This window comes from Cetorhinus maximus, chromosome 15, assembly GCF_964194155.1.
Source record: "Cetorhinus maximus chromosome 15, sCetMax3.hap1.1, whole genome shotgun sequence".
Lineage (NCBI taxonomy): Eukaryota > Metazoa > Chordata > Chondrichthyes > Lamniformes > Cetorhinidae > Cetorhinus > Cetorhinus maximus.
Window position 1 is genome coordinate 69707902 of NC_135893.1, and position 14123 is coordinate 69722024.

Here is a 14123-nt window from a genome sequence, read left to right on the forward strand (position 1 = left end):
GTGAAGTGGAATCTCTGAATGTTGGGCATGAGTGCTGATGGGTGAATGATGGGAGTGTGGTGCATTGAGTGGCTTAAGAAGTTGGTGATACGGTAGAGGAGATGTAATGTTAAAATACATTCACTGACCTTGACCACCCACATGAGGTCACTAACCTTTTCCCCACACTGCCGCCAGGTCCTTGGGGTCAGACTCCAGGAATTGACCTCCCGGTCTATCTGCAGCAATTCACTTTACAGGACATGCCTGGAGGAACTCCTGGTCCCCTGTAGAAACATTCGGCCTCACCTCCTTCATTAAGGCTTCCAGCACCACATTTGAAAACCTGGGATGCCCCTCTCTGGCTTGTTGCTCCTTTTGCTGTCCTCTTCCTTCCAGTAAAGCCTTCCAGACACTGTTCTAGCAGCTGCAATAGCCTGAGAGCAGCTCACCTTTAAGAGTTGCAGGCTAACTGCAGGCTTTTCTATGTCAAATGGTGCGTGGCTCAGGTAACAATCCACAGGTTATTAAGTTTGAGATTCTGCATTTTAATTTGGGCCCTAGCTCTTCAAACTTTCTCAGCAGAAATTTATTCTCAGTTCTTCCTGTGTCGTTACTTCCTTTATGGATCGCAACAACTGGATCCTCCCCTCCCACATCAAGTTTGTCTGCAGCTGGGAGCAGGTGTCCTTAACCCTGGCAATGAATAGGCAACACAAACTTTGGAGCTCCCAGTTGCAGCTGCAGGCTAACTGTCAGTCATGCTAGGGCGAAAGCTGCTGGGTCTTCTGTTGTGTGTGCAGCCAGACAGCAACATATTCCATGCTGGGCTGCATGTCGATGCACAGACAGCATAAAGTTTATGTGTTACCTGCCTCGAAGGGACCCGGGTGTGGATTAATCGTGCTTTGCAATCACCACAGTTATCCAGATTTTTTTTTCCCCTCTGACACTTTCTCCTGACTCTGCAGCCAAGATCAAGAACTTCCTGAGGGGTGGTGATGTATTAGTTTTGGATGGCAGCACCAAAACAGCAATAGTGAATTAGTGGCTTATTTTACACTCCATCCAATTTTACTTGAGTGAACAAGAGAGAGAAAGCGGAAAGAAATGGGCCAGTTGTTCATAAGTATAAACAGTCAACCCAAACTTACATTATCCACATTTCTAATTCAGTAATTCACACATATAAATCAATGAAAAAATTAATTTTATTTGAATTCATGCAAAGCTGCTTAAAATAACTAAGGCCTGGATTTTTCCTATGGCGGGTGGGAGCGGGCAGGGGCGGGCGCAGAGCCAATCGCCACCCGTGATCGGCTGTATTTTATGCGGGTGGGCTCAGCGCTACCTGTGCGGGTGGAGGGAGGAGGGTGAGTCGGGGCACGCCCGACGTCACGGCGCGTCATTTTACGCATCGGTGTGTCGGGCCTTCCCCTGCACGCTGACCGGAAGATTCTGTCCTAAGTAAATAGATTCAATTAGTTCAAGAAATCCTTTACAGATACATTTTCTCTAGAAAACATTTAGTATATTGGAATGACGGTCTATCAACAATCAAATAGTTTTGTAATCACAAATGACTGATTAAAATATCCAAGGTTAAAAAATACAATTTTTAGAAGTTTCTACTAATCCAAGGTTAAAAAATTACAATTTTTAAAAGTTTCTACTGATCCGACAGTAAAATTCAGTTAACACATTTTCCTACTGAATAATCACTATTATAGAAGCTCTTAAAACAGTACTGACTCCCTCAACATTCAGATATCTTAGCAACTGGAGATAGATCATGGATGTTCATCACTGTATCCTTGTTTCCTCCAATCCTAGATCGTTTTGTGTTTCCATGTAATTTAATTTCCCAAGTCGTGGAAGGTCCTTTACCGTTTAGTTTGAGACATACACACACACCTACATATTTTCTCGGTTTCATGTGGGCCAGGTGCTTTATTCCTTTGAAACAGCATTCACTCGTGGCACAAATTTCAAGATTACGGGTTTTTTAGGATGCATGGGTCCTTTCACATCCATTTCTAATGGAATCTGGAATGGAAAGAACAATGGTGATCAGGCCAACAGGAAGGTTTGACTGCAAAGATGGTCATTTCTGTTCCAAGTCCTTCTCTATCCATCAACTAATATTCCATAATTCCCTGCCCTCCCCACAGTATCCACTTAAGAAAAAAACAAATTTAAATGAAACTTCACACCATTCATTCACACCTTCAGATAATTTTGATATTCTAGAATTCTCACCTGTGTCTCCTTGCATGGTACAAAGGTCATGTGCTGCAAGAACGAAGCGAGTGCCATTTTCATCATAAGTTGGGCAAATCGCATCCCAATGCAGTTCCGAGGGCCCACGCCAAATGGCAGAAAGATATTTGCATCCCGAGACTCCTTATTCTCCTTACTGAACCTAATTATAATGACAAAGGCAAAACAAATGGTATAGGTCATTGTCAAATTTGCTTAGATATACTTTAAATTTATCAGAATGGATGGAGTTTGAACAACAGTTTGAAACTGTTACTATAGTTATATCCCAGCAACTCCTTCACTTACTGATATTTCTCGTGTCACTGCTTCACAGGCACTGGATACCAGTCTTGATTTGTGAGCTCAGACTGTGGAGTGTTGCCAGAGTAATCAACTGGAGAGAACAGCAGCACAGCCAAGGTTGATCTGCTCTGGTCAGAGATTTGTTTTTACAAGCCCCCAAGATAATGAGGAATAAGGTGGCCATTTGGACCATTCCAATCCATCTCAGCAAGGTCCTAAACACCCATTTCAGGTTCCACTTGCTTCTTAAAAGGGTCTTTTTGTCTCTGATAATCTTCCACGAATTACATCCCATGCATTGCTCACTTTGTAAAAGAAAGAATTTCCCCAACATTAATCCTAAATTTACCTTTTACTCATTTGAATCTTGTTCTCCTCTCACTAAATACATTAACACTGGGGTTTGCATTTTCCATTCCCTTAACTATCTAATGCACCTCTGTAAGATCAACTTTCATCTAGGCTGAAGTATCCAGATTCTTCCACCACCTTTCACCATGACCCAGACCCCAGACACTCAAATCAGCAATATAACTCTTCTGTGCATAACCCCCAGTATTGGTTTCCCTTACACCTCAACATGGTACTCTATCCAGTTCCTCCACTGACTTGGAATGCGCCAAGGAAGAAGAAGGGATTGTGCAGAGGAGAATGCTATAAACAGCACTTCAGTAAACTAGGGAAATGATGTAGCTCAGAGACTAGTGCTGAGCCAGTTAAAAATCCCCATAGGTAAGAAGTTTCCAAACAAAAAAACGATTACAATAAACCTCAACCTGTAGCTGCAAAGGCCACAGACAGTGGTGGGGGTGGGGGAACACAAGTCATTCCTACGTACCGTTCAGGTCTGAACTCCTCGGGCTCTGGCCAGTATGCTGGATCATGGTGCAGGACGTAAGCAGGAACCATTACTACAGTCCCCTTCGGAACAGTTACCCCATTGAGCTGGACATCTTTCTTGCACACTCTTTCAATACGGGGTGCAGGAGGGAACAGTCGCAGGGTTTCCAATATCACCATTTCCATATACTCCAACCGCATCACCCCATCATATGTGGGAGGAGCCTTCACACAGGAAAAAACACTTTCAATAACTGAACAGGACATTAGTGAAAAGTGGGGTCAGGGAAACCAAGAAAATTAAAATATTTTGTCACAGAGCAACATAAATATTCTGTTATTTTGTAATGAAAGAGATGTTTCCACTTGTGGGGAGATCATAAATCTAAGATAATCACCAATAAATCTAATAGCAAGCATAAGAAGAACTTCTTTACCTAGAGAACGGTTAGAATGTGGGACTCGTTACCACAAGGAAAGGTTGAGACTGAAATCTAGATAAACACACAAGGGAGAAAGAAACAAAAGAATATGTTGATTAGATTAAGGATTAAGAATATGAAGTTGATGAAGAAGGGTAGGTGGAGGCTCAGGTAAAGCATAAACACCAACACAGGCCTGTTCGGCTCAATAACCTGTTTCTGTTCATATTGTGCACAATATCATGAACACAAAACACAGCAAACACCATTCAGTGCATTATGCTCAATGATAATTAATAAGAGGGATAGGGTAGACATATGGGCACTGTGCAGATTAAGCTCAAGCAAATAGACTTAAGCTGCATCTATTTCGGTCAGAAGTGTTGATGCCTATGTTACTCAAACACATCGGGGAGGATTTTCCCCTCGTCGGGCAGGCGGGCCCGGGAGCAGACGTACAATGGTCTGCCGCCCGCGATCAGGCCCTGACCTCGATTTCATCCTTGTTGGCCAACTAACGGCCAGCCAGCATGAATTGCGTGATGAAATGCTCAGTGCTACCTGGGTGGCAGAGGGAGGAGGGCGAACGCGGAAATCAGCGCATGCGCGCAGGTGCGCACAGTGAAAGCTCCCTGAAGGCACTGAGTTGCCTCAGGGTGCTGAAGATTTCCCACATTAAAAATAAAGTTTTAAAAAGTAAGGAAAACATGTCCCCTCATGTGACTCTGTCACATGAGCAGGGACATGCTGCAAGTGAATTTTGAGAGTTTTTAGTTTTTTAATCACTGGTTGAAAAAAAATGCGAAAGCCACTTGGCCTCTTCTCCCACCCTCCAACCGAACAGTTCGACGGGCAGCGAAAAATGACATTTAATTAACTGATTAAGGGCTTTAATAGGCCTCTTAATCGTCAGCGGGTGCGCTGCCACCTCTTGCGGTGCCCGCCAAGCAAAATATCGCGAGTGTGCACGATGATATCGGGACGCTCGCCCATCCTATTCATTTTAACCAAAACAAGAACTGAGACTAGCTGATTAATATGCAGTATGCATGCTAATAAAATCCAAGTTTTTCAAAGGGGAGAATTTTCCTCCCGTCAGGGGGCTTGTGCGGGAGCGGGCAGGGGCCGGCACGAACCCGATCGGTGCCCCCGATCAGGTCCGCACTGCCATTTTACATGGGCAGGCCAGGCGCTCCCTGTGCGGGCGGGGGGGGATTCCTTGAGTTGGGGCCTGCGCTCCTCCACGCATGCGCGCAAAAGTGCACAGAGGTGCCTCAGGGAGATTAGTTTAACTTTTAAAAAGCTAAATAAAGAAAAGAAAAAATTTTAAGACATGTCCCCTCATGTGACAGTGTCACATGAGCTGGGACATGTCAATGAATTTTTATAACAATTTTTATTCAATTTATAAACACTTCATGAAACCTCATCCCACCCGTGGATGAGGTTCCATGAAAAGTGCGAAGGCCGCCTGGGCTCTTTGCCTACCCGCCAACCTTAAGGTTGGATGGGCAGCTCAGTTTATTGGTTTACTTAGATTTTAAATGGCCTTTGACAGTTCGGCGGTTGCGCAGCCAACTAGCTGCGCGTATACCGAACTGAAAATCTAAATAACGCTCAGTGACGTCACGACGCATGCCTGACTACACCCCGCGTCATTTTATGCCTCGGCAAGCGGGCCCCACCCCCCCTCACCGAGCTGAAAATTCTGGCCAAAATGTACTTCTTTTCAGATTTTTAAAAATTCATTCACAGGATAGGGGCTTCGCTGGCTAAGCCAGCATTTATTGCCCATCCCTGGTTGCCCTAGAGAAGATGATGGCGAGCTGCCCTCTTGAATCGCTGCAGTCCATGCTAACCCACAGTGCTGTTAGGAAGAGACTACCAGGGTTTTGACCCAGCGACAGTGAAGGTTGTTTCTGGTGCCTAGGTCAATGCCGGGAGGTCCGTCCAGTTTCATTCCTTTTTTGAGACTTTGTACAACTGAGTGGTTTGCTAGGCCATTTCAGAGAGCATTTAAAAGTCAACCACGTTTCTGTGGGTCTGGAGTCACGTGTAGCCCAGACCAGGTAAGGACAGCAGATTTCCCTCCATAAAGTGAACTAGGTGGGTTTTTACAACAATCGACAAAGTCATCATTGGACTTTTAATTCCAAATTTTTACTGAATTCAAATTCCACCACCTGCCATGGCGGGATTTCAACCCAGGTCCCCAGAGCATTACCAGAGCTGGATTACTAGCCCAGCAACAATACCACTACACCATCACCTCTGCAGCAATTGCTATCAGTGATGTAATGTTACCCAAAGATATGGACACTAAGGGATCATGGGTTATAACCTTAGCCTATTCTGGCCATGAGGATGGGATGGAGTAAGTTAGAGCTGGAACATATGAATTAGGAGCAGGAGTAAGTTACTCAGCCCCGCAAGCCTGCTCTGCCATTCAATAAGATCATGGCTGATTTGAATGTAACTTCAACCTCACATTCCTGCCTACCCCCAATAATCTTTCACCACCCCCTCCTTGTTAATCAAGAATCTATCTAACTTTGCCTTAAAAATATTCAAAGACTCTGCTTCCACTGTCTTTTGAGGAAGAGTGTTCCAAAGACTCACCAGCCTCAGAGAAAAAAATTCTCCTCATCTCAGTCCTAAATGAGTGGCCCCCTATTTTTAAACAGTGACCCCTAGTTCTAGATTATCCCACAAGAGGAAACATCCTCTCCACATTCACCCTGTCAAGACCCCTCAGGATCTTAAAGGTTTCAATTAAGTCACCTCTTACTCTGCACATTCTAGTGGAATGGTTCCTTACTGTACAGCTCCTTAAACCCAAATGTAAACATGCAGGAATTTACAAAGGCACATTCTTACATATTAAGAATATCAATTACATGATGCGAAACAGTCTTGGCGGGAGGAGTGTGGGGGGGAGCCGTGGCCCAGAGAAGTAAGAGAGAGAGACTAAGAAAGAAAAATAGAGCAAGAGAAAGAAAAAAGAGAGCAAGGAAGAGAGAAAAAGAATGAGAGACAGAGAGAGAAAGAGCCAGGAGAAAAAGACAGAAAGAGAGATAAAGAAGGAAAAGGAGAAGAAGAGGAGAGAGAATATTATGTGGAAGACACTACTAGATTTCTAACAAGAATGTCCACTTTCCCAGTTTCTAGGAGCCTATTACGGAGCGTCACAGAACAAATGGTCTATCTGCTGTCAGTAGTGGGGGGAGGGGAGGTGGGATGGTGGTGGGGGGTGGGGGAGTCGCGATTAAAGGTTGATGCAGGCAGATCCAAATTAGAGGCTTGTGGAGAAGGGAACAAAATTACTCAAGAGTGGCAGGTGCTGATTATGGTTAACTTCTGGAACAGAAAAGCAAAATGAATTGAAGAGGATTCAGGGATGGTGGACATCAACATCCAACATAGAATGCAATGTAAATCATTGCTCTCTTGGCATCAGCCATGCCTCAGCTGCTAGCACTCTCACCTCAGTCAGAGGTCGTGGTTTTAAGTCCATGCTTGAGACTTAAGCACAATAAGCCAGGCAGCCCTTTAGGGAAGGAAATCTGTCATTCTTACTCGGTCTGGCCTACATGAGGCTTCAGACTCACAGCAATGTGGTGGACTCTTAACTGCCCTGTGGAATGGCCTAGTAAGCCACTCAGTTCAAGAGCAATTAGAGATGGGCAACAAATGCTGCCCTTGACAGCGACACCCACATCCCATGAAGGAATATAAAAGAAGAAAAAGCGCAGGACTGAAAATTTTCAGATGAAACGTTAAATGAAGGTTCAATTGGATGTAAAACATCTCATGGCAGCATTTTAAACAGCAAGGGAGTTCTCGGGGTAATATTTGTTCATTGTCACATTGCTGTGCGCAAATTGTCTATCACATTTTATACTACAGCAGTGACTACAATTCAGAAATTAGTGAAAAAGAGCTTTAGGATGTTCTGAGATCATGAAAGGCGCTATAGAAATGTAAGTTCTTTCTTGTCCTCTCTCTCAAAGACTCACTTTGTTTGGAAAAGCCTCATCTATTTCCTGCTGCAGCTTCTTCTGTACGTCTGGGTGCGTCGCCAGATTGTGCGCAATGTATGACAATGTATTGCTGGTGGTCTCGTACCCGGCAAAGATAAAGATCATGGCCTGCGCCAGAATCTCCGTGTCAGTCAGAGCTGCAGAAAAATCAGAACATGTATCATAAACGTAAGAAATTGGGGCAGGAGTAGATCACACAGCCCATCAAGCCTGCCCCCCCATTCAATATGATCATGACTGATCTTGGGCTTCAACTCCATTGTCCTGCCCATTCCCCTATCCCTTAAATTCCCAAGGGACCAAAAATCTGTCTATCCCAATGTATACAATGATGGAGCATCCACAATCCTCTGGGGTAGACAATTCCAAAGATTCAGAACCCTTTAAGTGAAGAAATTTCTCCACATCTTAGTCCTAAATGATCAGGTCCTTTATCCTAAGACTGTGCCCCCGTGTTTTAGATTCCCTGACCAATGGAAATAGTCTCTCAGCATCCATTCTATCAAACCCCTTCAGGATTTTGTAGGTTTCAATGAGATCTTCTAAACTCAGAGAATACAGACGAGTTTATTCATCCTCTCGTCATGGGGGAGCCCCCTCATCCCAGGGACCAATTTAGTGAACCTTCACTGTACGGCCTCCAACGCAAGTAAATCCTTTCTAAAATGTGGAGACCAAAGCTGTGCACAGCATTCCAGATGCAGTTTCACCAAAACCTTATACAACTTTAGCAAGACTTCTTTATTCTTGTAACCCAATTCTCTTGCAATAAAGGCCAATATGCTACTTACCTTCCTAATACCTTGCTGCACCTGCATGCTAACTTTCTGCGTTCCTTGTACCAGCACACCCAAGTCTCTTTGAACATCAACACTTACAAATTTCTCATCTTTTAAAAAATATTTTGCTTTTTTATTCTTGTGAGCAAAGAGAGTATCTTCACATTTCCCTACATTTTACTTCATCTGCCATCTTGCTGCCCACTTACCTAACCTGTCTATATCTCTTTGCAGCCTCTCTGTGTCCTCCCCACAGCTTACCTTTCCACCTAGTTTGGTATCTTCAACAAATTTAGATACATTACTCTCTGTCTCTTCATCTAAGTCATGAACATAGATTGTAAATAGCTGAGGCCCCCACACTGATTTTTGCGGCACTCCACTATTCACTGCTTGCCTACTTGAAAAAGCCCTGTTTATGCCCACTCTCTGTTTTCTATCCATTATCCAATCCTCTATCCATGCTAATACATTTCCTTGAACTCCATGAGCCCTGATTTTGCCTATTAACCTTTTGTGTGGCACCTTATCGAATGCCTCTTGGAAATCCAGATATACTACATGGATTGGTTTCCCTTTATCTACCCTATAAGTTACATCCTCAAAAAATTGTAATAAATTTGTCAAACAGGATTGCCCTTTAATAAAACCATGTTGACTTGCATTAATCATACTATGCTTTTCTAAATGCATTGCTAGGACTTCCTTATAATTCCTAATAATAGGTTCCAGCATTTTCCCAACAACTCATTTTAGGCTAATTGGTCTGTAGTTCACTGTTTTCTCCCTCCCTCCTTTCTTGAGAAGAGGTGTGACATTTGCCAACTTCCAATCTAGTGGGACCTTTCCTGAATCTATGGAATTTTGGAAAATTATAGCTAGCACATCCACTATCTCTAAACCTCACCCTACAAAGCAGAAGGCAAAAATGTTGGGTTTTCAATGCTAATATTTCCAAACAAAAGTTTATTAACATTGCCAGCCATTTAAAAGCACCATGATAAATAATTAAACGTCACATTCAGTCATGTACTAAAATAATTGAATTTATTCTCAGCACTGTGGTTGGATCAGACTACAAGCTAGACTTTAGTAAAAGGACACTACAAGTAAACTGGCAGCTCAAATCTACTTTCTAAAGCTTGGGTAAATAATCACTTTATGTTCTTCTAGGATAGTCAGGATTGATAGGGTTAATGCGTAGGTAGCACTGACTGGGACTCCGGTGCCCAGCACACAAGGGTGTAAGGACAATTAATGTGTGTCACTATTTCCCTGCACTATCCGGTTACCAATATCATGCCCATGATTGTTCGGAATCACCGACCAGACACCAGGCAATTCCCACTGGGGTAAGGAAAGCAACAAATCCCAGCAGGAGTTAGACCTCCCCAGAATGTTCTCACACACCCCTCACTGGGGTTTAAGGGGCTGGGAGTAGATCCCGTATCTGGACTGTCAGCCAGGTGGGGTAGAGGGAAAACTGGAAGACAAGAGAGTATAAAACAAAAGAAGTAAAAATAAACTGAACAGCAAGCAATGATTTAAGGAACAGAAAGAAATAAGGATGAAGGGAGTGAGAAGCTTTCCATTGATGGCACCTTTGTCTGTAGACTTGCTGACATCATTCTGCTTCTGGGAGTTGGTATTGGTTATTTGAGAATCAACCATCAGCTGCAGAAAATCCACCCGAACCTGAGAATTAAACAAGAATTGTGTGAGGACTCAGCTATGACGGCACAGGAACAGGCTCCTTAGGAGTAAAGTCCTAGACACTGAAATTCCAGAGGGCTGTAAAGGAGGAAGTAGAACGTATTTCCTCCAGAGAGGCCGGAATCAGAACCCACCCAGGTCTCCAGCCAGGGAAGAGCTGTCAAGACTTTCACCCGTCCATATGTGCTCAAAGACTGCTCCAGGGGATGTTGGGGGGAGCTCCTGATCTACACTGGGTAGTCTGCCCATTACATTTTCCCTAAACCCAACGGAACTAACATTACCGGCCTAGTGAAGATCCCCGAGACTCCCTCTGAGAAATGTAATCAATCCCAGAGGGATCATCATTCGATTCCTGTAGGGGGAAGGCACAAATCTGTAACTTTAAAACTTTGGCCTTCAAAGTTTGCATGTTCCCCTGACAGGAGCAACAGAGGTCAGTTCCAGTTTTACACTCACAGTGTCTCTGTAAATTACTCCATTCTGTACAATTGGAACAGGATCAATACTGAGGGCGAAAGGGGCTCAGTGGGAGTCCCACTACTCCACTCTGCTGGTGACAGAACAGGAGTGCTGCAACTCCAGATCTCTAGCCTTTCATGAAACAGAGGAACACTCAGCTCATCACAGCCACGTTGGCTCTCAGTTGTTCTCTTAGTCCCATCCTCAATTTCCTTTTAAAAGTCTCTTTATCCACTTCCCATTCCTATTTAGAAGCAGTTATGGATTCTGTTTCTAGCTAGGCATAAATTTTGCCTAACCTCTCCCTTTGATAGCTAGAGAAAATAAATTTAAACCTATCATCTCACCAACCAGTGAGAAAGTTCTCACTATGTTTATCTTGTGATGGTATCCGTGCTTTCAAAGCTTGTGTTTTTTCAGGTGGACCCTAATTGAAAAGGGAAGTTGAGAAAGGAAACTGACCTTTCCAGTTGCTAAGGAAACTAAGCCTGAAACGGAGATTGGAAACCAAAACTTCTGGGAGACCAAAACTGGTTGGAACCACACAAAAGGACACAGAGCCCTCAGAGCTCAGATGATGATGATGATTCCAGTGGTTCAGTACAGCCAGGCAGAGGAAGAGAGGCTAGATCCAGAAGCTGAGAATATAGAGTTGCTGCAGTTGTTTCTGTTACTTGAAGATGGTGGATCTACACCATTGGACCGTCATAAACAGAGGAAAGTCTGCAGACGTGTGCCATTTTTGGTGAAAACCACCATGCCTGTGGAACTCGGGTTGATTGTGTGCTGCTGTCTCCTGGGAATCAGGCTACGTCTTGGAAGAGGAGCTAAAATTCTTCATGGAGGAAGACAGAGTTTTGAAGGACGTTGTGATTGAGATTGATGACATATATGCTGAGTGCACTGCCAAGTCAATTTAGTTGTGCACAGCCAAGGCAATTCATAAGATATGTCTTAGTTGTATCTGCCATCTAATGTATAATTTGGAATCAACTGCCATCTCCTGGTTAATTCATATTTAACTTACTTTGATTCTGGATTTTCTCTGGTTCTTAGTCATCTCCAGTTAGGATCTACCATCAAATACGGAGCTAGGCGGAAGTGTATAACCTCTTTATCCTTCTTCCTCCTCATTCTTCTGCCCTCCTGTTCACAGAGCTCTGCCCATCCTTTGGAGAGTGTTGCTCCTCATCATCACCAGGTCCAAAGTCTGAGAGTCGCATCCCATTGCCAGCTGCTGCCTTCCTTGAGCTTAGCTGATTACCCAATTGCCCTTGGCAGCATCGAACCCTTAGCCAGGAGGAGGAATGGGGGACAGGACAAGGAGACCATACCCTCCACATTGGATCCCCCTGCAGATAACAGAAACCCAGTTGCCCAAATATCCTCGATAGCCTTGCCTCCTGCTCTTCTGCTCCTACAATGCCAGAAGGACGACAACCAGCTGCACCACCTGGTACCACCTGTCTCCCAACGGCCAAGCTACACTGTGCCATTTAAACTTTTGAGTCAGGTAATTCCCTGAGATGGCATTGACTGGCTCCCTACTCTGTACCTGCCTCCCGTCACCTGGTCTGCCTCAGACAGTGCTTGTAGCCTCTGGCTGTGAGAAAATCCCCTAAAAAACCCGTAAACAAGCTCCCCATGCCTGGGTGAACATAGCCGGTGCCGGGAGACCAGCTTGTGTTTTCGGGCCATGTCTATCTCCGCTCCACCCCTCTGACAATCAAGGGCTGAATTTTTGGGTCCTGCAATCAATTTAACCAACTTTACTTTGAATGCAAAATGTTTAATTTGAGAAAGAAAATCCTGCTTCTCTCCTGCACAATCACTGACAGATGCTGAACCAATCCTTCATTTGGCTATAATACTTCCGGAAATGCGGCCCCAGTGATGGGCGACATCATCTTGTTCAATTTATCTGTAAAAATATCTTTGCCTCATAACAGTCAATATTGTCCATCAACTAAATGAAGTCTGATTTACTCTATTTAAATGTCCAGAGCAGAGACCTAACAGGAAGTGAACCAGGGCACCGAGTGACAAAGACATTACACACTACAGCTTACATCTGAAAACAAATTTGGAAAGGAGATGGAATAGTAGAGGCCTTCACGTAAATACACTGTATCAATAAGATTTCTAATCGATACAGACCAAAAGATCAGCCTGTATTTATATACACCAAGGTTACCAATATACTCACCTATTCTCCCTCCCAGCCCCCGTCTAATGAGATCTATTCGCTGGAAATCCAGGAATATATTTTTACTGTTGTGTCCCTAGTTCCTGGGATGAGGGGCTTATCTTATAAAGAAAGGCTCAACAGGATAGGCCTGTACCCATTGCAGTTTAGAACAATGAGAGGTGATCTTAAAGGAAAATATAAGATAGGATAGGGTGGATACTGGGAGCATGTTTCGTCTTGTGGCGGAGACTAGAACTCAGGGACACAGTCTTTAAATTTATTAAAGGCTGAGTTAGATAGATTTTTGGTAGACCAGGGAGTTAAGGGTTATGAGGTGCAGACATAAAAGTGGAACTGAGACCACAAACAGGTCAGCCATGATCTTATTGAATGGGGCAGCAAGCTCGAAGGGCCAAATGGCCTACTCCTGCTCCTACGTTCGATGTTCCTTTGAAGAAAATACACAGCCTAAAATACCACGGGGTAGAATTTCCACAGACAATTGTTCTCTGGCTGTAATCTCAGCAGAAGCCCAAGGGAAAGGGCGAAAGTAGACATTGTCCCCACCATTTCCACTGTATAGTGGGAGATTGGAGAACCCCAGCAGCAATCCCGGGTGACTGTCGAGCTGTCTGCAGCCAGATTGAACACTTAAGCTGCACACCAGGCTGCTAAACTTCAGTAACTGAGAAAGAACAGAATATTCCCCAGGTACCTGTCTTTTCTAATTATAGCAATATTGTTCTAGCCACTTTCTTTCTAGTTATGTAAATAAGGCAGAGATGAATGGTCAGTGTGGAGGGAGGGAGAGAGGTAGAACTGGTGTAGGAACCTGAACAACGTCACGGTTAGTTTAACACTCACAGTGTGCACTCCTTTTTGTCTCTTTGCCTTCAAACTCGCCAAAGTGTTCATGAAAAATGTATTCACATCTCTAGGGAAGAAGCTGAAACCAAGTTTATCCAGTATTGGAAGAAGGGTAGGAAAAACCACTGGAATAAAAGAATAATCAAAAATCAGAGCTGACAAACAGTAGTAGCCCTGCACATAGAATAAATAAAACTTGAACAGGATGTCAGCGTCACTAGATAGGACAACATTTGTGCATTTTAATTGTCCTTGAGAAGGTGGGAGT

The 14123-nt window shown here is 43.9% G+C and overlaps 1 protein-coding gene across 1 annotated transcript in view; it reads right to left on the reverse strand.

The window, feature by feature from the left end:
* Nucleotides 1-1131: 1131 nt before the first annotated feature.
* The window catches only part of LOC144690781 (cytochrome P450 3A30-like), a 47234-nt gene continuing 34242 nt past the window's right edge, over nucleotides 1132-14123 (reverse strand). Inside the window, exons 8-13 of the mRNA XM_078558594.1 lie at nucleotides 13853-13980; nucleotides 10227-10320; nucleotides 7823-7983; nucleotides 3383-3609; nucleotides 2239-2401; nucleotides 1132-2025 (exon numbers count right to left, since the gene is read on the reverse strand). Coding sequence (XP_078414720.1) covers nucleotides 1930-2025; nucleotides 2239-2401; nucleotides 3383-3609; nucleotides 7823-7983; nucleotides 10227-10320; nucleotides 13853-13980 — 869 coding nt within the window. The 3' untranslated portion in view covers nucleotides 1132-1929. The remainder of the gene's footprint in view (nucleotides 2026-2238; nucleotides 2402-3382; nucleotides 3610-7822; nucleotides 7984-10226; nucleotides 10321-13852; nucleotides 13981-14123) is intronic.